General features: G+C 40.0%; 1 protein-coding gene across 4 annotated transcripts in view; it reads right to left on the bottom strand.

The window, feature by feature from the left end:
- plpp4 (phospholipid phosphatase 4) overlaps positions 1–26,182 on the bottom strand; it is a 211,934-nt gene that overhangs the window by 104,741 nt on the left and 81,011 nt on the right. For all 4 annotated transcript variants that reach the window (XM_048609022.1, XM_048609024.1, XM_020520378.2 and 1 more), the window contains 3 exons: positions 20,238–20,328; positions 20,047–20,110; positions 6,464–6,588 (listed from right to left, as the gene is read on the bottom strand). In XM_048609022.1, coding sequence (XP_048464979.1) covers positions 6,464–6,588; positions 20,047–20,110; positions 20,238–20,328 — 280 coding nt within the window. The remainder of the gene's footprint in view (positions 1–6,463; positions 6,589–20,046; positions 20,111–20,237; positions 20,329–26,182) is intronic.

Raw genomic sequence — 26,182 nt, 5'->3', positions numbered from 1 at the left:
GATTTGGATGAGAATATAGAAGGCATAGTTAGTAAGTTTGTGGATGATGCCAAAATTGGTGGCATTTTAGACAGTGAAGAAATTTTGTCTAAGATTACAAAGGGATCTTGATCAAATAGGTCAGTGGGCTGAAAAATGGCAAATGGAGTTCAATCTGGATAAATGCAAGGTATTGCATTTTGATACAATAAACAAGGGTAAAGCTTATACAATTAATGGTAGGTCCTTGGGTAGTGTTGTAGAACAGAGGGATCTAGGAGTGCAGCTACATAATTCTTTAAAGTTTGTGTCACATGTAGACAGGATGGTTAACAAGTCATTTGCCATGCTTGCCTTCATTGCTCAGTCCTTTGACTAAAGGAGTTGGGACATTATGTTGAGGTTGTACAGTACATTAGTGATGCTGCTTCTGGAATACTGTGTCCAGTTCTGGTCACCCAGTTATAGGAAGGATATTATCAAGCTGGAGACAGTTCAGAAGAGATTTACCAGGATGTTGCCAGGTATGGAAGATTTGAGTTATAAACCTAATAAGGTTTATAAAGAAAAGCTGGATAGGCTGGGACTTTTTTCAGTGGAGCTTAGATGGGGAAAAGACTAGGGAACACACTTTTAACGTGAGAGAAGAGAGATTTAAAAAAAAGACAAAAGGCAAATCTTTTACACAGAGGGTGGTTCATGTTAGAATGAACTTCCTGATGAAGTGTGGATGTGGGCACCATTACAGTGTTTAAAAGACACTTGGATGGATATGTGAATAGAAAAGGTTTGGAGGGTTATGGGCCAGGAACAGGCAGGTGGGACTAGTTTAGTTTGGGACTATGTTCAGCATGGACTGGTTGGACCGAATGTCTGTTTCTGTGCTGTATGACTCTGTGACTCTATGGACCAGCTGAGTTTCTCCTGCATTCTCTGGGTTTGCTACATGTGAGCTGCTAACTATCCTGTTCAGTTATAATTGATGTAGATGAGTACTTTCTAATTTTCTTGGGTATGTGATGTGTGATTGAGAATTGGTAGCTTTTCCAGATGTGTGCATGAAAAAACAATCTTGCTTGTTTAAATCCATGGAAGTCAGCTGTTGGTTTTAAATTGACCACACACTAATGGGAGGTTTGGAACACAAACATTAGTCTTTTAAAAAAAAAAACAAAATACACTAATTACTGTTTTAGTATGGGCTCTTCTGTTCTTCATACAAGCTCAGGCCAGACTTCCAGATTTCCTTTCAATACTTTGTAGCAGTCTAAATGATGATAATGCCACAGCATTCCTCACTCTCAATTGCTTTGGTTCCAACCTTCTAGCAGAGTCCCTAACATTTGACTACTCAGGTCACACTGACATCACAGCATATCCCAGAGGCTTATCTGCATGCATTACAGCCTATCTCTATAACTACAGACAGCAGATAAGTCAGTGGTTTCAGTTTAATGCCCTCCTTTGCCTGTAATAGCAGAAGGGAGAGAATCTCATACTGTAAACAGTCAAGCTTCATATAAATCAACAGCGATACATTCTTCCACAAACTATTGATGCCCCCAGTCAACCCTCAAATTGCTATTTCAAGGTTTTGCCCATAATTCTCACTGTGAAAGTACAGCAATCCAGTTTACAACAAGAATCCAATCTTCCAGCAAACTGCAATTGAAATGCAGATTAGCCATAATCTAATTGAATGGTAGAAAGTGCTGGAGAAACTCAGCAACACCTGTAGAGAAAGAAATATAGTTAACGTTGTTCACTTTCCACTGATGCTGCCAGACCTCCTGAGTTTCTCCAGCACTTTCTGTTTTTGTTTCAGATTTCCAGCATCCGCAGTTCTTTGTTTCTGTATTGAATGGTGAAACAGGTTCCAGCTTCTGAACGGACTAATCCAGTTCCTATTCCATATCTAGGAATAATTCAACTTTGCAATTGATTTATAGAATTGCAATCCTTTTTTGAAGACTTAATGTTCATACTTCGACTTTGTGTTATGAAGCCAGAACATTGGCAATGTAATGAATGAACTGAAATGATCACCTCCTGAGTATCATTGTTTGATCTGAAGAAAGAGACATTTGGGTAAATACTTCATAACTGCACGTATTCATTTTAGTGTGGAGTGTATTTTAATCTACTGGAAAGGTACAAAATTTAGCAACAGCTAAGTAGAAGCAATGCCTTCCCTGATCTGGAAAAATCAGCACCTTTGTTGAGAAGGCACTAAATAAGGCATGACAGAAGCTTCTATTACCACAAAGAGGGAGAAAAAAGACCTGCAGCAGAATATTTGAAAATAAATGGAATTGAATACAATGTTCCAGGTGAAGAGTAAGGGATGTGGATGACATAGTGAAGTCCCTTGCCAATTCAAGGGAAAGATGGATACCAAAAGAATAGTAATGAAATGCCGTCAGTAATGGATGCCAGAGAAAAACACTGCAGACGAACAGCAAAGCGCTGAACAACTTACCCGAGGGCATTTAAAGAGCCAGAAGTTGTGAAACCTGATTTAATCACTCTAGATTGTGAGTATGAAACCAAATGTGACAGTAAAATATTACAGAAAACATGTCGACTTTGATGATTCTGAAGTCTGTTGATGATAGTGTGAACATTAAAACTCATCTTCCCCACTGGGATAGACAGACAACAGAACAATTAAATTAATAGTACAAATAACATCTCCAAACGAATTAACAGCAAATACTGTGGATGCTGAAACAAGAACAGAAATTGCTAGAGAAATTCAGCAGTTTTGGCACTATCTGTAGAGAAAGAAACAGAGTTAACAAAGAGTTTTCATGCCAGACTTGAAACATTAACTCTGCTTTCTCTCCACAGATACTGCCAGACCTGCTGAGTTTCTCCAGCAATTTCTGTTTTTATTTCTTAAAGAATTCTTTGCAACTATGACTATTGTTAGCAACACGTTTATACATAGAAATGTACACAAAATATTTTCAGAATGTCCACGTCAATAAAGCCTTTTGACCATGGATAAGATAAGATGGTCCAAAACCAGAGCAGAGAGATATTCTATCTCTGAGAGATCTGCAATTTTTGTAGTTCATTTGCACTATATTACAGAAGATATTAAGCAGGTATCTGTGTCATGGTTTACACTCAGAAAGGAAAGGATTAATGTTATTTACCTCCAGGATGTCACTCACATTAATCTGGGTCCACTTTCTATTGTGGTAACATCCAAAGGTGACATGTACATATTTATTTATTTTACATATACATTTTTGGGCCAGAAGATGTTCTGAAGTGTTAGCAACAGTTGCAGTAGCATATGCAGACTGAAATTGGGGTGGTACAGTGGTTAGTACTGCTACCTCACAGCACCAGGGGTCTGGGTTCAATTCTACCCTCAGTTTGTGTGGAGTTTGCACGTTCTTCCAGTGTCTGTGTGAGTTTCCTGAGTGCTCCCATCTCCTCCTACAGTCCAAAGCTGTGCCGGTTAGGTGAATTGGCCATGCTAAATTGCCCATAGTATCCAGGCTGTGCAGGCTAGGTGGATTAGCCATGAGAAATGTAGTGTTACAAGGACAGGGTGGGTCTGCATGGGATGGTTTTTGTAAGACTGGTGTGGACTCGACGGGTTGAACGGCCTGCTTCCACATTGTAGGGATTCTATGAAATGGAACATATGTCCCACTGGTTTCTGATTTGACGTGGTTAACATTTTGGATCTTAAGTTGACTATTGCTTCAATGTTCCCTTTCCAATCCAATACTTACACTCAAGCAAAATCACCAACTCCATCAAACTCTGTTGTGCCACCCAGAACAATTTGAGGAATGAACCTCAGATTGTGTCAGAAGGTTGTCCTTATCCAATAACTATCATGCAATTAAATGTAAATGTGGAAATGGACTTAAGGCTATCAACAACAGGGACAGAAGAATGCAGCAATATTAGCATTTTCTCTTAAATTATAAGGCAAACATGACAAATAATAAACAATTTGAAAAGAATTAACAATTTTGCAACAACTTGGGGGCTTGTTCTGCCTTCCGTTATTCCACCTGCACACTTTGCTGTTGGATGTTGGAGCAGTGACGAGACTGATGGAAGTCAGCACAAATAAAGAGGTATGTGCTCTATGTTTAATGTGAAATGCAATCAGGTTATACAAATCTAAATTTGCACCATTGTGAATACCAAGCTGAAAATGATTCCCTAAATTTGACAGAATTAAATTTAGCAATAGTGTCCCATCCATCAACCTCGTCACAGCCTGCTGTACTGAAATGATTGAACAGCATGCTAAAAGATATGTTTCCAGTGTAATTTATTATGACATGGCATTAAATGTTGCTATTGTATTGAGTCTGTAGAGGGTAGAAATAAACCATTTCACAATACTGTCACCTTTCATATATAATTTCACCAAACCATTATATTTACATAATATCAATTTTTAAATTAACCCGTATAATGCAAATACTTTCCATCAGGGACCGCAAATTCAATGCAGCCTCAACTGAAACCTTAACCTTTTGAGTGGCAATGTAACATTTTGACAACACATCAAGCAAGAAATTGTAAAATCTTGTAACCAGTGAAAGGACCTCATAGTCACTGTTTTGTTAGATGTAATTTTGTGGCTATAAAGCATTAAAATACAAAACAGTTGACACTTCCCTGGCTTCTGCATGTTTCTGATAAGGTTTTTTAAGCACATGAAATACTCCAATTGAACAATTTTAGGAGTTGATCAAAACGCACCAAAATAAGCAAATTCAGAAGAATTTTCTATCCACAAATATCACTCCACAACACCTCACCTCAAAGAACAAATCATTAGCATGAACAATGCCAACCTGATGCAATAACTTGAATTATTGAATACTGGGCATAGTAAAATGTTGTATTTCACATGAATTGATAAACATTTCTCTGCACTGTGGTTTGGTTGGTGTCAAAAATCACATGACACCAGGTTATAAGACACTTCAAATAAACCTGTTGGACTATAACCTGATGTTGTGTGATTTTTGACCTTGTCTACTTCAGTCCAACACTGGCACTTCTACATCATGGTTTGGCTGAACAAAGATTAATGCCCCATTTGGATTTTTCAACATATAGCTGGTAGGTTGGTTATTCAGGTTAGACCAATAGGAACATGAGGAGTAAGAGTAGGAAGAAGCAGTACTGCTCCTCAAACCTGCTCTGCCATTTAATAAAATCAGGGCTAAAATCAGATCTTGGCTTCAATTCCGTTCCTGTTTGTGCCCCATTAACACCCATATACTTCAAGAATCTGCTTATCTCAGCCATGAATGCATTCAATGACCCAGCCCCATTGGAGAAGAGAATTCCAAACATTCGTGACTTTCTCAGAATAAATTCCTCCACAGCTCCATCTTAAATAATAGATCTCAGTTGAAATGAATACAGGAACACCGACCTATCTCTTGCTGTAGGTCTCTAGTCAAGTTAATATTGTTCATTGATGACTTCTTCTCAATGATCAAACAACCACAATAGATTTACGTCAAATCCTTTCACAATTTCTTTTGAAACAAGGTCACTAAGTGACTGCAAAGAAAGGTTTGGAGAATATTTTCCTTGTACAATGTTGTAGGAGTAGGGAATCTCTTGCCACAGGCAATTGCTGAGGCAACCGAGGCTTGAGGGGAAAGGTGCCTCAAATTTGGAAACTGGGGAATACACATTACTTTGGAGAGAGAAAACTGCAGTGGGGTTAGTTTTAAGATTGCTCTAGAGAAGAGCAAGTCTTTAAAAAGTTGACCTGAATGGTCTCCTTCTGTACTTGAAACCTGTGTATACTGCTGGAAGAGGGAAAGTATCACTAGCCTAATGAAAAATAAAGCTAGTTTCACAAGGTTTTATATTCCAAACAAAAAAAAAGATTATTGATAGTGGAGGCTTCTACCTGAGATCTCATGGATCTGGAATTTCTTGAGGGGTATTCTGATCTCCTTCTATAAAAGAATATTGTTGTAAATCATAAAATCATAAATTGTCTTCTACTGTATTTCTCCAGGATTTTCTGCAACCTTTTACCAAAGTTATCATGGGAGAGCAGGTGAAGTCCAACTTTATTATATTAATTTGCATTAACATCTGCAAATTTTACCATGTTAATTAAATTTTGATTTTCTTTTGGTGTTAACTTTGACATTCACAGTTTAAACTTAATTACTGAATATAATTTTTGGGGTCTTCCTTTTGGGAGGGATGCACAATAACCTGTTGGTGTGCGATCTAGAGAGTACACTTGTTTCAAAAGAAGTTTCAACTAACAATGTGAAGTTATTCTTTTGCACACCAAGATAAATGACAGGGGAACAGTCGAGTGCTTTGCCCAAGTCATATTGACATGTAGATAGAGGAGAGATCCCTTCCTTCACCTAGCTGAATAAATCTACTGAGAATCCATGTGGATGCAAAAGGGAAGCCAAAGATAACAAAGACAGAGAGAGAATAGTTTTAAACTTACAGGAGGAATGACTGCTCGGAAAACTCTTTCTGCCCTCTGACACTATATCCGGATCACCTGTGCAGTGCATCTCAGGGTTCATCACACCATCCGGAAAGCAGCGGTTAAAGAAATCGGGACGTGGTCTGAAAGAAAATATATCATGAAGATTTAGGTACAATAGCTTAATGCTTTTGTAAAATAGAAAGCAACTGTAAAGACTAAAAGATACAACACAGTGTGGAGCTGGAGGAACACAACAGGCCAGGCAGCAACAGAGGAGCAGGAGAGTTGATGTTTTGGGTTGGGACTAATACTTTGATAGCTAAGTAATTATCTCAGATCTGCTCAAAATAATTAACAATTTGCCCTAAAACAAAACAAATCACTTAAAAGAGACGTATAAAGGAATGCATTTACTCAAGTGAGACCATTAAACAGATTTCTACTTATTTTCACTAAGAACGCAGATGTCAGAGGTTACAGAGTGATTGGGGACTTGTTTTCCTGTTTATCCTGTTTCTACTGAGCTTTTCATACGTTGGAAATCTACTAGATGGTGACTAAAGAAGAAAAGCCTTTACTGTGGCCGTTATTTTCTGTGCAATGTTTTGGGTTGTGAACTAACTCATGCAGTGGCATCACACAATCTAACACGTACAGCTTTCAGAAACTAGAGTTATAAACAGGTACAGGATACAAATTTCACACATGTTCATTCTTCTGAAAAGAAAATTGGCCTGGCTCTTTGGTTGGTCAGAAAGTTGTTCATCCAGCATGGGGATCCTGTGTGTTCCCTATTGTGGCAGAGTTTGAAGGAATTGCCTAGGAAATGGAATATTCCACTGGATAATTCCTCTACACCTAGAACTCTTCAAATGTCTCCATTTAAATCGGAGAGATTGAATGACTCAGCCATTTCAGAGGCTATTTAAGAGTCAACCACATTGCTGTGGATTTACAGTCATGTAGTTTAATCCAGGTAAGGATAGTTGATGTCCTTCCTTAGGTATATCAGTGAATTAGATGAGTTTTTACAAACAATGGTTGGTATTCAAGGTCAGATTTATTAATTATACTTAAATTCCACTAATTTCCACATTGTAGGTCTTGAGCCCTTGTCATCAGATCATTAGTGTGGATCTCTAGCTTACTAGTCCAATGACATGACTGCTATGTCAACCTCTCCCCATACCTAAATCTTTCAAAGTGCTGGAAATATTAACACAGACACAAAGGACTGCATAGCCTCCCAAGGTGCTGTAATTTTTTCCATGTTTCAAAGTAATACCTGAAAGAAACCTAAATGTGAAGCAGCAAAACAATTTTAAAGCCACTTAGATGAGATGGAAAATTAAACTCAGTGACTCTGAATCTGATGAATAAACTGAATCAGTGCTGTTGGCAGTATCTGTTATTGTTGATTTACCTTTTAGTATTAAAGATTCAAGTAATAGGTCCAGGTCCTGAAGACTGAAGCTAATGGGAAATCATAGACTTTTAAACTAGCCTCTAAATATTGTGGGAAGTTGTTTAGAGGAATGCAATAAGCTTGTGACAAGATTGGTCACTCAGATTAATGTGATCATTGACTATTGATTGCAGAACCTCGTCTACATTCAGCAATGTGCAAAGAATACAAAAGTGACCATAAATTGTAGATTTTCTCTCATGTGTCAAGCTGTGTTTAAATGTATAAACTAGCAGTGCTACTTTAGAAAATAATTCAACAAATCATGCCCGTAAAACATCCTATATTAGTGTAGGCATCTGGAAATCCTCTCACATACATAGGATTTTAAATAACTAACTGGTTGACAAGGCTATTCAAGTGCTGTGTAATAGAGAAGAGATGTATTGGATCATTAATTCCTTGCAGCGCTGTACTGATGAAAACAGTTACAAATAATGTTCATAGTTTGTTCTTGTCATTTATATTGCTAACAACACATTTTGAAAGGATGTGCCAAGAGAAACATTGCTTTTTGATATTTTGCCATTATCTAATATTTAGCTCACTATGGTCTTAAAAACTGGCAGGGCGTCTGCTGGTCTCCCAGGAATCCAGAAAAAAAGGCAAGAAATTAGTTTCACTAAACATGGGGTTGCTGGGTCTGACTAAAATGTTGCCGCCCTGGATTTTGTTGTTGCTTCGGGCAGGTCACCATCTGTAGCTGGTGCATTGCTAATCCCATGCAAAGACAGTTCCCTCTGAATAACCATGCAAACTCCAGTGAGGTAATTGCTAAACAAAGGGAGAAAAGGGAGATCTTTTCTTCACTAGATAGCAATGAAGTGCAGACCCTCTTGAGCCCATATAATGTCTGTGAGGTCTTTTTAATCCTGAAGTCTCCCCAGTTTGAAGATGCAAGGGGTTTATTTTTATTTAACCACTCCTTTATAACAGACTGGGGCTTCTTTTAACAGATTATAAGGCGAGGTGCTCCTCTCTGGGTGTTTCGGTTTTATTTATTGATGGGGGTGGGAGGGGGGGGGGCGGTGTTGGGTGTCAACCTGTGCTTTATAACAAACCCTCAGCCTCCTTTATTCTAATGAAAATGATCCTAGCATGTGCAATTTTGCCCCACAGCCGCAATTTTCAAGCCCTGATAACATGCTGTCTTCTACTTTCTATGCAGTAAATATGTCCTTCCTGCAATGTAGCAATCTGAACTGTACACAGAACACCAACTGTGGCCTGGCTAGCATCTTAGATAGTTCCAGCATTACTTGTATTCACTAGCTCAACCACAGAAAGAAAACATTCCATATGCCTTCTATTCAACCTTTTCCATCTGTCCTGCCACCTTTACGCAACCATGGACATGTATTCCAAGGTCTCTCACTTCTTTTACCCCTCTCGATATCCTCCTGTTTACTGCATTTTTTGATTAGTTTGCCCTCCTCAAACACATAACCACACACTTCTTCAGATTGAATTCCATTCACCACTTCAATGTCATTCAATGAAACCATTGATATTTTCCTGAAGCCGATAGCCATCCTGTTCACTATCAAATACATGTCGTCTGCCAATTTCCCAAGAGTTGCAACATCACCCCACGAACTAGCACACACCAGTAAAACATATAATAAACCACAAGGGTATCACTAAAAGATCTGAACGCTTCAAAGACTATCTGTGCAATATGTGCAGGGACACATGAAATTAGAACAGACTTGAAAACACAAACAGCCCTTTGTTTGTGCTAGATCATTTTCTTTATAGACTCTAGATGTGGAGTGACTTGCAAATTATATCCCGCAATGCCCTTTTCATTTTAGGGGAAGGAGTGTCTGAGTAACTATAATTTTGTACACTGCGGCTTCCCATTTACATGCGACTTCTGCTGACATCATATTAAGCAGATAAAGGGTGTAGAACTGTAGTCATTATATAGAGCAGACACTGATCAGATTCGAATTCCCAGATTCTCTATAGAATCCTAGCTAGGACATAAGTGCAAGTCCTGTTGATGGAATGGAATATTTAAAATATGGCAGACCGATCCTGCAATTTCTCATTTATACAGCACCATCTATTTAAAGAGAACAGCTGCAAGAGGGGAAAAGATTGAACTTTTAATTTTTGGAGCAGCACGGTGGCTTAGTGGTTAGCACTGTTGCCTCACAGCACCAGGGACCCGGGTTCAATTCCATGCTCGGGCGACTGTCTGTGTGGAGTTTGCACATTCTCCCCGTGTCTGTGTGGGTTTCCTCCAAGTGCTCTGGTTTCCTCTCACAGTCCAGATACATGCAGGTTGGATGGATTGGCCATGCTTAAATTGCCTATAATGTGTAGGCTAAGTGGATTAGCCTTGGGAAATGCTGGGTGGGGTGCTTTCGGAGGGTTTTGTGTGGACTCGATAGGCCAAATGGCCTGTTTCCACACTGTAGGGATTCTACGAGACAGCAGATGAAATTACACTGCTATAAATCAAAGGCATGACTGCAATTGTTGAAATAAATTGCAATAAAACTTCATAATGCAGCAACACAGGTCAAGTAGAAAGAACCATCTGTGACTGAATGGCACCTCAATAACCTCAAGAATCCCATTTCGTCAGATGAAATCTAATAATACCACAGGATCAGGAAAAAATTCAGTTGTTAGCTGAATAATAGGAAAGTTTACTGAAACACAGAGAGCCAGTTGGGTGCTTCCAGCTGTAAAATTCAAGAATTGGCTTTGGGATATCATATCTACTTTGTTCCTTGCCTCAGAATCACTGAAACCTGGAATCACTCTTGTCTTGTGATGCGTGCCAGCACCTTGAAGTCTCTTATCCAAGTTTTGTGTTTCCTTTCATCTACTATTATCATCATCCATTTCACAAATCCTAAAAGATTCTGGCTGTATGATCTGGAGATTGCAACAGCTAATTAGTACAACACATTCCTCTAGCAAAAGAGAACAGCATATAATGGAAGGGAATCGCAGGTCACTGCAGGAGAAAGTACAGAGATCTGTACATGAATTTATTATGAAGAGGATACTCTGTCAATCATTGGAACTAATTCTGGCTTGGCATTTGGGAATGGAGATGTGGGAATCAAGATGCTTCAGTTGGTTCATGATTATATGTACCTATTCTTTTCTGTTTCTATGTATTCTTCAATCACTCATCAATTGCCAGGCTCCTATAAGTGATTGAAAATGTCTCCATAAAATAGTATGCTGTTCATGCAGACTGAAGCTAGCAATAGTGACTTTTATTCTCCAGAGGCTACAATTCTGGAAATGGAAGACGTTCTAATTCCTTGTATCTCAGACAGCATTGCCACCAACACTATCATTCACCTAACCTGTTTCACTTAGAAATAGTCACTAGGGGGAAAGAGAGGGAGTTGGATTATAAATACTGTGTATTTTTTAAAAATTTGAGTTTGGTGTATTATTGTCACATATATCAAGATACAACGAAAAGTATTGTTTTGCGTGTTATCCAGGCAAATCATACCTCACATAAGTACATCAGGATAATAGAACAGAATGTAGAGTATAGTGTTACAGCTACAGAGAACGTGCAGAGAAAGATCAACTCTAATACAAGAGAGGTCTGTTCATAAGTCTGATAACAACAGGGAAGAAGCTGTTCTTGAATCTGTTGGTACATGTTTTCAGACTTTTGTATCTTTTGCCTGATGAGAAAGGGTGGAAGAGAGTATAAGCAGGTTGGGAGGTGTCTTTGATTATGTTGGTTACTTTCCTGAGGCAGCAGGAAGTATAGATGGAGTCAATGGAAGAAAGGCTGGTTTGTGTGATGGACTGACCTGAGTTCACAGCTTTAACTTCTTGTGGTCTTGGGCAGAGCAGCTACCCCACCAAGCTGTGATGCATCCAGATAGGATACTTTCTATGGTGTATCTATAAAAATTGGTAAGACTCATTGTGGGCATGAAGTAGGCACACAGGGTTATATGAGGCAACAGGAAACCAGAGGCTTAAAGACTGTCAGATGCCGGCTGTAAAAGCATATTAATCTTGATCTCAGGGTCCTTCATGAACAAATGGACTGTCACTAAGACTCAAATTTATCTGAAGTTGCTGGGCAGCCTCTTCAGTTTGCTGGAAAGGCTGTGGACTTTTCTGCTCTGACATCAACAGCTAAAGATCGTCATGGTCACTCTAATGCATTATGAAGAACACAGTAATTACAGCGACATCTTCACATCTTTCCTCTCTGGGAGAGTCCTCAGCAGGTCAAATAACCCAATGTGAAGACAACAACTGAAGGCCTATGTAGTCCATTTGAAAAGGCTAATGCCAACTGGATTGCAAAGTATGGTATCTCTTACAGGGCACGGGATCCTCAGTTGACTCTTTCTCTGCAACGTCACAAACTTGAGGACTTATCTGCTTCCATTAAGGCAATTTGACTGCTGGCCCTGGTAACCAGAATTCCAATGCCACTCCCTTTCCCAGGATGGGAGCCAGTGAGTGAAGCTGTTTCCCTTTACAGCAGTGGCTTAGAGGAGCACTCTGAGAGTGAGTGAGAGAGGGACCACTGAAATTTGGACAGTCAGGTTTCCTTGCCTTGCACTTATCCCTGGGGTTGGAGGGGTGTGAGGTTTGGAGACTTTGTGTCTCATTCTCCATCCCATCTACACATCCATCCTCAGGTAGCACATAGAAATATTAGAATTAGGATTTCAGTACTAAGAAAGGTGCTGATGTTCACCCTGTCCATCCTGCCAGGTGGATGCATCAGATTCCATGACACCATTTCAAAAAAGAACAGGGAAATTCACCCTGATGCCCAGACAAATTTTTATCCCTCAACCAACACCATGAAAACAGATTATCAGGCAGGAGGAAAATGAACAATTGTAACATTATGACAGTATTACAGTTAAAAAGTACTTCCTTGACTGTAAGGTGCTTTGGGACTTTTTGATGTGGTAAAACAGATTACATAAACACAAGCTTTGTTCTACCCCCTCGAGATGCAGCACTAATGCTCTGCCTAATTTTGAATTATTGCAAGACACAGCTCATTCCTCTTAGCACTGTTTTCAAATATTTGTTTTATTTTGGTTTTGCATATAGTCATAATGATCAATTTAGAGAAAAAGGAAAACGTGAATGCCTATGCAGGAAAATAGCCTGAATAAATCTTTGCACTGTCTAACTGACAGTGCTAATACATTTAAACAAAGGGAGAGAAAATGTGATGTAAGATGCATTGTGTTATTAACTAGGCATCGAGCCAGAAAATCCTTACCAAATATTTAAGAGCTCTGTAACAATATTATAGAGTTCTATTAGACCACAGATGAAATATTATAAAATGCAACACTGTCCATTCACAATATACCATCACAAAATATAATTATTTAATCTCTAACTTTTCAAAAACAATCTAAATATTAGAAGTGCCATAGCTCACCAGATAACATCAGAAAGAGAAGGCAGGCAGGGAATTATTCTGAATGGGATCCTCTATCAGTTCCAGTGCTCTATTCAAAATATTAACCTATGTCCCTTTATCAAGCGCTGGACAGTCTGTTATGCACTATCATTTTTACACTTTCAAAATTTACAGTTCTGTTCTTAATGCCTCATTTATCAAAGCCTCTCAGTCGTGGGTGAAAGAAAAAGTTGTTTCAAGAAAAAGAAGAGCGCCTGACACAGACAGTGGAGAGTAGAAGGAGAATTTTGGAAATTAAACTTCTTCTCCACATCCCCCACCCCCGCCCCAACAAAGCCCACTATGTTGCCTAGTTTTCTGGACCCAAGCCTCTTTACTGAATGTATGCTTGACTGGAGTTTGAGCCAGCACCATGTTATAATTAGGTTACAACGGGGAAGTCAAATAAGCAGCAACATTGAATAAGTTATCAAGGCAGGCCTGGCAATGCATTGAAGATAGCTGTGTAGGCCTTACTCAGGAAGGACAGAGGTCAAAGGTAGGGTTACCAACTGGTGAAAATTCTCTGACTTATGCTCCCTTCAAATAAAGCTGGATCAGGGAATTTATCTTAGTATGGAACTTTGTGTGTATTAAAACTTGGCTTGCAAATTGAAATAAAGTACCCGATTTTACACCTACCTGTTGGCAGGGTAAGGGTTGGCAGGTAAAATCCAACAGGCGGCCTAGCCATTTGCTCCCGGCCTGTTTGAAACGTCATGAGGGCCAGAGGAGGAATTGGCAGCCTGCCACCCCCTGGGCCTACTGAAGCCTTCAGGCCCAATGAATGGCCACTCTCATCCCACACTGCCACGTGGGAAGATTGGTAGCTTTGATTGAGTTGGTTGGTATTGGGGAAGGTGCAGGAAAATTCTTGTACAGATCCCCTGCGGTCATAAGAGATTCCCTCCCCCAGGTCATCCCACCTTTTAACCTTCTACCTCAGTCTTTTGAACGTGTTCCTGCCATTTCAGCAAGACCCGAGACTCAGTTACCTAGGCCCTTCGTCATGGTGGGAGTGCTTGTAGTACCAGCAGTGGCCACAAACCCCAGATGACTACAGAACTGCAGGCCATTGGATTGGCTGACAGCTCTCCAGGCCAGGATAGAGGCAGAAGTCCTGCTTAAAGCACTTAACGCTGCTCTCAGAATTAAACCGGTGTAGGACAGCCATCGTGATTGTGGCAATCACAGGACCAAACGCAACCCTCTCCTCCCATGTCTCAGACCCTTTAGCTGGTGGTGCAGGGAAAGCAGTTGTGCCTTGCACAGTCCTGCCTAATACTCTGGTGTAAATCACAATCTCTGTGTCTTAGACAGTTCGGTAAACAAATCATCATTTTCTGCCATTGTTCTTCTCCCATTCTCCCACCTTTGCAATTAAGCAAAGTTTATGGAATACAACTTTTATATATGTAAGAGGCGGAATAATTTCAGCACATTCTTAAAGCCCTATTACCCGCAAGTTATCTGATTCTTGAGACTCATGGTCACTTTTATTAGCAGCCTGTTTCTTAGTCAACAATAAATGCTTTAAGGATTAGTATGTTGTCCCCAAATGCCATACTAGAAGAATTTTATTAGCTCTCTACTAGCTTTTACCTATGATTAAAACAGACAGCTAAACTTTTGTTGCTAAAATAATTACAACTCCCATCTTAACAACATCACAGAATGAACACAATCATAATACTAATTTGCATAAATCATTCTTTATTCTAGCTGACAAGACTAATAAATGGAAACAGAGGACTCTTGCACATTCAGTGTAATGTGGGCATACCTTATTAACTACACATTCAACCAGAACATATCTTGATATAATATACCAGCTGCTAAGAGGCTTCTTTGCATTTCTTCCAGCTGTTGCACTCCATGTAATAGATTGCAATCAGCAGTTCAATTTTTAAAACTTAAATTGCATATGACCCCTCAGTATATAGGGGGCAATTCTTACCCCCAAGGACAGGCAGGTTTGGGACAGATGGGAAGTAATACATTTTTAAACTTCACATCAGACTCAAAACCACATGGAGGTGGTTTGAACTAAAGTGGTCAGTCAGGAAAAGGTTTTGTGCCACCTATTTCTCCGGATTTTTAAACATTTTTAACCAGCGGTGGTTCTGTATTCTGCAGTTGGGAACCCTATAGATAAAGGGGGGCAAGGAGGGCCTGATCACTAACCACCCACTTTGTGCATTTACGCTCCCCCTGCCAAGTGGTCCAGGAGCATTACGCTTGGCCACACAAGCTGGTTTCTTTACAGAACTTGCAATCTCCAAGTCGCTTTCCATTGCCCTCCCACCTTCTGGCAATTTCCAACTCATCTCTGACCTTGTCACACCCATGATATCCTGTTCAGCTGCCATCCATTCAGCTGCTTTTGCACGCAACACTCCACTAACCTGTTAATCAGACAGGCTGCCAGGGGCAAGCCTGGTGAAAATTTGACAAGGTGTGTGGCTGTTTACTTTGAGAGGGTGTCCGGGAATCCCTTCCTCCACAGTTTCATGGGCAAAATTCTCTTTTCACCCTCAGTATGGTCCCCAGAAAACATTGTTTCCAAGTGGACAAATTCATTTTCTTTCAATGATGTTCAATTTCTCATTTTGATTAAATCTACTTAAATTATAACTACAGTCTAGGACCAAGTCAATTCACATAAATGATCCTCCTTCTTCTATCATTTGACTTTTCATTTGTTCCAACCTCATTATTGGGTGAATTCAAATTGTGAGTGCTGCAGATTGGTTGACATTTCCTGTCACTTTTAGGAGGGAAACAATATTGTCAAACTAATATTGTGGCAAGTAAAGTTATTGGATACTTAAAGGTTTGAAAAAGTATTTGATAAAACTTTCATTTACTACACTATTCTAACACAGAGATATAAACACTGAAATGGATTACACTGTGACTTGCATGTAATGCCATTGAAATGAAAATCCAACATTACACTTTTTGATCTTCAGCTTCTCAAGGCAATAAAAATGTGTCAGATTATGTGAAGCCATTATTAGATTCTCGGCTTTAAGTGGCTGTATAAAATGCCACTATAGCCCAGTAGCAATAAAGTGTGCCTCAACCAGATCAATATTGTTTCAAGTTGTAGGATTATCTGCCCTACTGATGTCCACTTGCAAGGATTACAAAAATTCTTGCAAACTCTTAGTTAGGCCAGTAAGTTAAACCTTTCATTACTTGAAGACTTAGTATAAAGAATGGGAATGCAAGCAAAGAAAAGAAGCAGGTTTGTGTTTATATAACACTTTCCATGTTGTCCCAAGTGTCTTTATAGCCAACGAAGCCATGTAGGAAAGCCGCTGTCAATTTTCACACAGCAAGCTCCCACAAGCAGCAATGTTAAAATGATGAGGCTTTTTTTTTTAAAGTGATGCCAGTTGAGGCTAAACATCCACCAATACAGTGGGAAAGCTCCCCTGCTTTTCCTCAAAATAATTCCAAGTGATCTTTTATCCTGCCCACTTGACAGCACAGGCTGGGCGTTTGTTTGAAATTTTATCTGAAAGGCGCGCAGTCCTTCCTCGATACTGCATTAAATCTGAGACCATCTGCTCAAATCCCAACAGCACAGCTTCAACCCCTGATATTCAAAATCGGGTGCCCCACAAATATCAGTTCTGAGGTAGCTGATACCTTCAAAGAGGGCAAGATCAGAGGCCCATGCAAAGCTCAGGACAACAGTCAGCTGGATTCTGTTTTTGGGGCCAGAGTTTTTAATTGGACAATCAGTGTGTATTGAACGTCAAAAATATCACATGTGATGGCAGAATCTTCTGGTCTTTGCAGTGGTGCATTGGGATCCAGGAAGGAGAGCAAGTACGCACCCTTCCACCCGGGGTGGGAAGGCCTGTGGTAGAACATCCTGCCTGGCACTGATTGAGGCCCTTAATTAGTCCCAAGGTGAGAAAATGACCACCATGGGAAACATTGGATAGAAAGGTGGGATCTTCATTGATGGGGGATGAATAACAGCTATGGTTGGGCCAGACGACCTCGAAGAAAGTGCGGAGGTAGCCACAGGGCTTATCAACTGCGGAGGCCAGCTGTTTAAACACCCTGCCTCGATGCTTTGTGATTATCCCCAACGTAGAGTGAAACAGAAACGTCCTACAGCTCTCACCCCTCACACACCTCCAATCATCCAAACTGGCCGACCTCATGGCCCCACCAAACACCTCCCATCACCAATCATGTCAATGAATGGCACTCCCATGCCCATTACACAACTATACACTTTCTTGAACCACTGAACCTTATAGTGATAGTTGAATGCACAAAGAATGCTTTATAGAAGTGATTTATTCATAGCTTTTCACATGCTTTGACCACAATGTTTAAAAAACTCTGTTCACTGCAGCTCATCCAGTCCCTATAAAGTTTCATTACCTGAAATTGCAACATGCTTGAAATGACTGAAGCTCATAAGTGAATATTGTGAAACTGACAAAAATCAGGCAGCCAATGTTCTCAATCAGGCTCCAGTTCAGATGGCTGCAGAGAATGTCTGATCAAAGACACAGGGGACCTTGGTGAGAACCGTTCTCAGCCATTGCTGCACTCCCCATGCTCCCTAACCAGATATACAAAACTCCTCCAGCCATTATTTATCTGGGGTTGGGTTATTCTGTCATTCTTGGCCTCCAGTTGGGATCTTCTGTGCAGCTGCCACCATGTTCCCTGTGGCACTTCCAACCTCCCACCTTCGGATTGGCCAGCCGCTCTAGATAGGCAGAACCTCCTCCTCTGGGGTTCTGATCCCAGTAAAGACCCTTCTGCTGGCTTCCCCACTGCCTGACTGGATTATGATTCAGTGGGCTTTCCCCAAAGATGGTAATGTAGGTTTCATAGTGGTTATCCAACTGGCAGGTGAGAGGTCCATCACTTCCACAAGGTGCTGCCATACTTGCTGTGCCTCCTTCAAGTGTCTCTTGTAGGGCAGCATCAATGCACATGCTTACATTTTATTTCCCCTTAGGCTGGGTACAACAGCCTGCCAGTCATTGTCAGTGATCCACAGAAATTCTGCACCCCACAATGCACTGGGTGATTCTTACCAAATTTCACAAGCAGCAATGCAGTGGGACGTAACCCAGAAGAGGTTGATAATGAACTGGAGGAAGCAACAGAAGAAATAACATTGTAAGGGTAAAGGTGACCACGGGATAGTGACAAAGGAAGTGCAACAACCTCCTGGCTAAAGAAAGGGTTCAGTTTGCTTTCAACTGTATTGCCAAGGGTTTGCTTGGTCATTGTTGCTGGGCCCACAGGTACAACAGGCCGCTGAGATTGGTTTACTTCTGGTGTCATCTCATTGGCTCCTTTTTTTGTCTTCCGCCATTAAATCACAAGAGAGGGATCATTAAACACAGACCCCTTGGGCTTAGCAAAAATAAACTGACGCAGTTACTGTCAAGTTTCACTTCCAAATGCATGAGAACCTTGTCAACTCTCAACATATATTCAACTATATTGGAACTCAAGATGTTAATTCTGTTTCTCTCTTCAAAGATCCTGCCAGACCTGCTGAGTTTCTTCAACATTTTCTATTTGTATTTCACTGGAAGTGGTCGAGTTAAGCACACAGCAAATGTATGGTATGAAGCCAGAAATGTTGCAAATTCTCTTCATATACAGTGCTCAGCTTTACAATGAGCAGCCCTCAATCAAAACACACCAACTGGTGCCAAGCTAGGCACAAATTCCAAGCACAGCACTCAACAAGCTCAGAAGCTCATGAAATTACTGCTCCTGGTTGGTCAATTTTCACAATGCAAGATGCCAATGTGAATTTCAAGGTTATCCATAATACCAGACAACTCTAGTCAAGGGCAATGTAGACAGAAAGCAGTTAACTAGAAGCCAGTAACATTTTTCCAATTTCTACTGTACAGAAATTTAACACAAATGCATTGCCCAGCACAATTCCAATTGCTTTCAAGCAGAAGCATGTCGCTGTGTGAAGAAAGACTTGAATGTTAAAAATCTGGCTTTGCTACATCTGAATTAAGTCTGAAATGGCTCTTGTTATGTACCTTCAAGAGGGGAAGTTGCATTCTCGATGCTGAAAACTATAGAATATGAAATTAATTGATGTTTTCAATTCTGGTGTAGTGCCATTTTCTTCTCAAGAGGAGTTGTCTGTGTATGAATAGTGGTCATATTAGTATAGCCCTTCCTAACAACCAATCTCACCCCTGTCTTACCAACTCCGGGTCGGCATCTATTACCTATTACATTCTGTATTTTGTGAATTTCTGTGGCATGCTCACATCCATTAACATCATATCCAAAAACATAACTCCTTTATCAGAATATTGTGATTTTGACTATCTTAATCTTCCATTATCATGGTTATTTTACACACAGTCTGAGCCTTAAGTCTTCTTATGTGATGTTAAACCCTTAGTTGTTGAAAACACAACAGATTCCTATCAGTTTTGTTCCCTTTGTCTGCCACACAATGCAATCCATGATAACACAGGCTCTACATATTAAATCTTTCAAAGAAAGATGCAAGGTAAATTCCTTAATTACTCAAATAAAATCTTGCTCCATGTTTATTTGTCCAACCAGGGTCATGGTTTTTCCCAAACTCAATGCCATATAATTTGATGGGAATTCACAGGATTACTAATTTTAACATGCTGTACTGTACTAATCACAACTTACCTTCCCACTATTAACTTAATCGTATTGGTAAAGATTCCATTCAGAGCAAGGGCCAGAGAAACAGCTAAGTATTGAAAAAGAAAAACAGGCATTATAAGATGCATTTAAACTAAAAGCAGAGGGAATAATATAAAAATACAGACGTGAATTTGAAAAAAAAAGGGGCAATATACACCGAGTGAATACTTTACCTAAACAGGCCTCTTTAATCTCTGTTTTGTCTGTCCTTCGAATTATTTTGACAACAAAGATCACTGCTAGGGGTGTGAGGAATGAAATCGCCTGTGGAGACAGCAAAGCACAAAAGTAGAGGTGCATTTAGAATTCCACCTACAGGATTATTACTGAATGCTGCAAATCATATACAATATCTGACATCTCATATCTCTGTGGTATCAACTGATATCATTAAGTGCACTCAAATAAAATAATTTTGATCTCTGATAAATAGTACGATAAGGACTGTTAATTAAATATCAAACTAAATAAGCATAGTAATTTTTCATTCTTTTCTTTCCCATATACAGCCGATGTAAAGTCTGTTCCATAACTGTCACTCTGATGCTAATGTACACTAATTCTATCATTTTAGATGTTCTTCTACCTTAAAATAAATGAAGGTTGCTGATATCAATACATTTGCCAGTACATAATGATCCAACAATGACTTGTCCTTGCTCAGTGTTAATTACATATAATTCACCAAGAAACATTGCGGTATTTTGTAAATGGACATCTTTAATACATTAATTGCCAGTGATGAGTTTGCAATATTCAGTATGGAAGATATATATGGAAGCAGATAAACATGAAAATAAGGAAAGAGTGGAGTAGTAACAAAGCTTTAATCCAATTAAAATGTGATGTTGCCTTATAAATTGCACAAAGCATTAACTCCGCATTGATCTAAGGCCATGATTAAACCATAAAGCAAAAGAAAAACTTGCATTTATATAGCACCTACAAGATATCACAATGCATTTTACAGCTAATGAAATCCTTTTGAAGTGTCATTCCTATTGTAGCACAGGGAAAAACAGCAGCCAATTTCCACACCACAAACTCCCATAAAAAATATGACAGGATCAAATAATTTGGTTTTGTGATGCCAGTTAAGGGATAAATATTGGCTAACACACCGGGGACAATTGCCCTGCTCTGTTTTGAAGTAGTGCTCTGAGATCTTTCAAGTCTATCCAAGATGGCAGACCAAGACTTGGTTCAGTTGTTTATCTGAAAGGTAGCATTGCCAACAGTGCAGCACTGTGCTGTCAAACTTGATTATTATGCTCATGTTCTGGGCTGGAATTTGAACCTACAAATGCCTGACTCATAATTCCTTACTACATTAAGTTAAAGTCTCCAACATAATAAGTCGTATGTTTGATATTTCATTATGTGATCTATTTCTGAAATCAAGTTGAAAGTTGGGATGTCCCCTGATGATTGATGATTGTAAAGTGTCCAGTACTATTCAGAACTCTTCAAAATCAAACCATCTGAGAATCTAACTATCTGCCTTGATATTCAATGACAATAGTATCACTCAATGCCCCACCATCAACATTGGCCAAAAACTGAACTAGACTAGCCACACAAATACTGTGATTACCAGAACACGTCAGAGACCAGGAATTCTGCAGCCATCAACTCACCTCCTTACTTCTCTCAAAGCCTGACCATTTTCTACAAGGCCATGTGTCAGGAAGGTAATGGAACACTTTCTATTTGCAGCCCCATCAACTCTCAAGAAGCTTGACACCATCAAGACAAAGCAACCTACTTGATCAGTACCCCATTCACCACCAGAAACATCTGTTCCCTTCACCAGAGTGTTGGAACACATATAAGATGCACTACAGCAGCTCACCAGAGTTCCTTCAAAAGCACCTTCCAAATCCATGACCCCTATTATCTGGAGTGACAAGTGGGAGTAGATACATAGGAACACCAAAGTCTGCAAATTCCCTTCCAAGTTACATGTCGTCCGGACTTGGAACAATATTGTGGTTCCTTCACTGTTATGTATTAAAATTCTGGATCCTCTTTTCTAACAGTACGGTGGGTATACCTACACCACATGGCAGTCATTCAAGAAGGTGGCTCACCACCATCTTCTCAAGGGCAATTAGGCCTGCACAATAAATGCTGGCCCAAGTTAATGACACTCACATCTCAAGAATGACTTTTTTTGAAAATATCTTGGGATGTGGAAAGATACTTAGCTTTAAGCTGTGCCACAATTTGTTTCATGACTTTCTGAAGTCTTGTACCTGATTTTCTGAAACATTGGCAGCTAGGAGCATTGCAGTATGACCACAGAATAGCATCAACATTTCTTTTGCATTAATGTAGCACCAGTCAGGGTGAAGTTGATTCTCAAAACCTGTTCTCCACTTCCAAGGCATAGGTCAGGTGTATGATGGAAAGCCGTCTACTTGTCTGGATGGTGCACTTCCAATAACACTCAAGATGTTTAGCAGCTAGGACAAAGCAGCCCACTTGTTTGGAAATCGTATAAAAATTATGGCAGAGAAACAGGCCATTCAGCCCATCATGTCTCTCTGGAAAAAAACAGGAATGACAGTGTTTTTCTCAGAGCATAGTTTGCAATATGGGAATTTAAGTAACAGACCCAGATTTTCTTTTCTCCCATGTGCATGCGTACATGTGGATTTTTTTTTTAATCATTCTTGAGATATAGACATTGTGGTTGGGTCAGCATTGATTGCCCACACCTAATTGCCTATGAGAAGCTAACAGTAATCCGTCTTCTTGAACTACTGCAGTCCTGAGGGTGTAAGGGCACCCATAGAGCTGTTAGGGAGGGACTTCTAGGATTTGCAACTGTGCACAAACAGTGATACATCTCCAAGTCAGAATGGTGCGTGATGTAGAGGGGAATATGCAAAGCTAGTGCTCTCAAGTATCTTCTGTCTTTGCCCTTCATAGTATACGGCTCACTGATGCAGAAGGTGCTCCGTGTAGTCTTGGGGTGAGTTGTTGTAGAGCATGATATAGATGTGCACTGTTGGTACTGTACATCAATGGTGGAGGGAGTGAATGTTAAAGGTGGTGGATGGGTGCCAATCAAGTGCCTTGTCTGGAATGGCACTGAGCTTTTCAGTGCTGTTAAAGCTTTTCTCATTCAGTCTAATCAATGATTGGCTGTTGGTAGGTGAAGAGAGAAGAGACAGTGGGTAGATGTAGGCTGTAAATTGGCATAGTAGTAAGGGGGTGTCATATGGGGGAATGGGCAGAGGGTATTAGGCCGCATGAGTTGGCATAGGTGTTTTTTTTTATTCATTTGTGGGATGTGGGCATCGCTGGGTGGCCAGCATTTATTGCCTGTCCCTAGCTGCCCTTCAGAAGGAGGTGGTGAGCTGCCTTCTTGAACTGCTGCATTTCGCCTGCTACGGGTTGATCCACAATGGCACTGGGGAGGGAATTCCAGGATTTTGACCCAGTGACCGTGAAGGAATGAGGTAAAGGGGGTATAATTGGTGAATTCTGCTGGAATTTTATTTTATTTGTCACTTTTGGAGTGGTAAGGTATCCCTTTGGATATGAACCTGAGACACCTTTGTATCCTTGTTGAGAGGTAAGATACCGTTTAGGATTGTGAAAAGTAGCCTTGTGCACAAAAAAGAGGGAAAACTCCTTAGGATTTGCAAATTTGTCCAAAAAAAATAGGGGTTAAAAATAAACACTGCTAAGGTAGTTGAGAATGCTTGGCTATATAAAACCATTGTAAGACTTATGCTGCATGGCTGATTCCCCAAGCTATAATTTTCTTAGTAATGTGTCTTTGAGGAATAGCTCCACTAGCTTATTGAATGTAAATGTTTATTGACTGAAAGTTTTTAAAAAATATTTAAGGTAGACATTAATTGCCTCAAGATATTGGCCGCAAGATATTGACCACAAGCAAAACATTTGTTTCAAAAAAGTATTGGAAAACCTAAGTGAAATATTTGTTTTTATAAGGAACTTATTATTGCTATTTCACTATATTGGATGTTTGTATCAATTAAAGCATGCTATTTTCAATAGTGGCATAGCTAATGCAGTGGTAACTTTATTTTCTGTCCTGATGCCTCCTCATTAATGCACATAGTCGATAATAGATATGTTGGGATGGTGAGGGAAAAACCAGAAGGTGGTGGGTGGCAGCTCAGTTGACATGGACCCATAAAGGGCCATAAGATGATTGGAGCTTATGTGATAATAGCAGCCATGGGTGAAGGTTAAATGGCCATTGGGTGGCACAGGGGTATGAGGGACCATGAGGTAGCTGCAGAAACATATGTTGGCATGAATGGGGCATAGAGAATTAGTTGGTGAGAGAAGGCATATATTTTCTATTTAAATATTTAATTTAAGCTTTGCTTACAGTGCTTTCATCCAGTCTACATCAGGAACTAAGCAGCCTTTTAAGCTCCTCTGAGTCTGTTGGCCTGACTGCCAAATGAGCCCAAACACTTGGAATGATGATCTGAAGGGTGTTAAGCCATTTCAATTGTTGAGATTTCACCTCATTCTTGACCCTGGGATGAAAATCAGGACCATAGTGTCCTTCATAAGATGTAATTCACCTATTGGACAACATTTACTAAACAATCCTGAGTGTGCTAAGAATTACAGCAGAAATCAATTTAAGGTTGTCAATCAGGCTTACATTGCTTTTCACTTATGCATATTAGAAGCCACAGTTATTTAGACACAAGGCCCTGTTCTTTGGCAAAAGGAATATGTCCATATTCCAAATAGTTATAGAAACAAGCCAATTCCTGCTTAATTCTATGGCACTGCCATGACCAATTAGAATCAACCTGTCTGGTTTGAATTTGGTCCATTAATTAAGATATTTAATATTTCCAGCAGGATCTGCATGCCAGTCTAGTCATAACAATCAATACCTTCTTTTCATGCTGTATGCACTGTAGATTCCTGGTGTTTTCTTTATCTTGTGTTTCAGTCCTGATAAGTGCAAGTTGAAAAGTTATGACATCCTGTCTCATTTTAGCGATGTTTAATGTCTTTGAGTGATAACTAGGCACCAATGACTGTTCCCTTGTTCTTTTTCAAATTAGTGACATGGGATTTTTTTATATCCACTTGATGAGGCAGGTAGTGGCTTCACTTAACATCCCCTCTGAAAGACAAAACCTCGGAAAGTGTCCATGTGCTGCAATTGGAGTCTCAGCCTTGATCTTGGTGTTCAAATCCTGGAGTGAATTCAGAAGCTTATGATTACAAGTACATCTCATTTCATGTTAGGAGGCATCCTCTGTGATAGATCAAGGACACTGTAACATAGAATCCCTACAGTGTAGAAGCAGGCCATTTGGCTCATCAAGCCTACACAACCCACCTAAACTGTATATCTTTGGACTGTGGGAGCAAACCCATGCAGACACAGGGAGAATGTCAGACAGTCACCTGAGGCTGGAATCGACCCCAGGTCCTCAGCGCTGTGAGGCAGCAGCGCTAACCACTGAGCCACCACGCTGCCCAATGCTATGCCACTATGAGTAATGTCAAAAATATTTAGAATCAATCTATCCATGTAATTGATCATCCTGGTAATGGAGCTCATTTTCTTCTAGATGTTGTGCTTACTTCTAATCTCAATGCTTAACAAGGTAGCTATCACTCCTTCGTTGGACTGTTCTGCCCAACAGGTTATATGCACCTCTTACAATGTATCTTTAAGATTGAATGAGAGAACAACAAATGAGGGGAGCAAGAATTCTGCCATTTTGAGATCCTGAGAATGGAAGAGGCAGAGTAGGAGGGAGAGCACTAGATATCTCAATATGATTTGATCATGTGTTTTGGGTGTTTTATTCTGTAAAACTGTAAGATTTATGAAAAAAAAACTTTAGCACAAGATACATTAGAAACTTGGCCTCCATTAAAATTTGTTACAGAGATAGTAGGAACTGCCGATGCTGGAGAATCTGAGATAACAAGGTGTAGAGTTGGATGAACACAGCAGGTCAAGCAGCATCAGAGGAGCAGGAAAGCTGAACCTTCGGGTCGAGACCCTTCTTCAGAAATGAGGGAGGGGAAGGGGGTTCTGAAATAAATAGGGAGAGATGGATAAAGGAGAAGATTGGTGGAGAGGAGACGG

This window comes from Rhincodon typus, chromosome 20 (genome assembly GCF_021869965.1).
Source record: "Rhincodon typus isolate 14 chromosome 20, sRhiTyp1.1, whole genome shotgun sequence".
Lineage (NCBI taxonomy): Eukaryota > Metazoa > Chordata > Chondrichthyes > Orectolobiformes > Rhincodontidae > Rhincodon > Rhincodon typus.
This window is presented reverse-complemented; position numbering and strand designations above follow the sequence as displayed.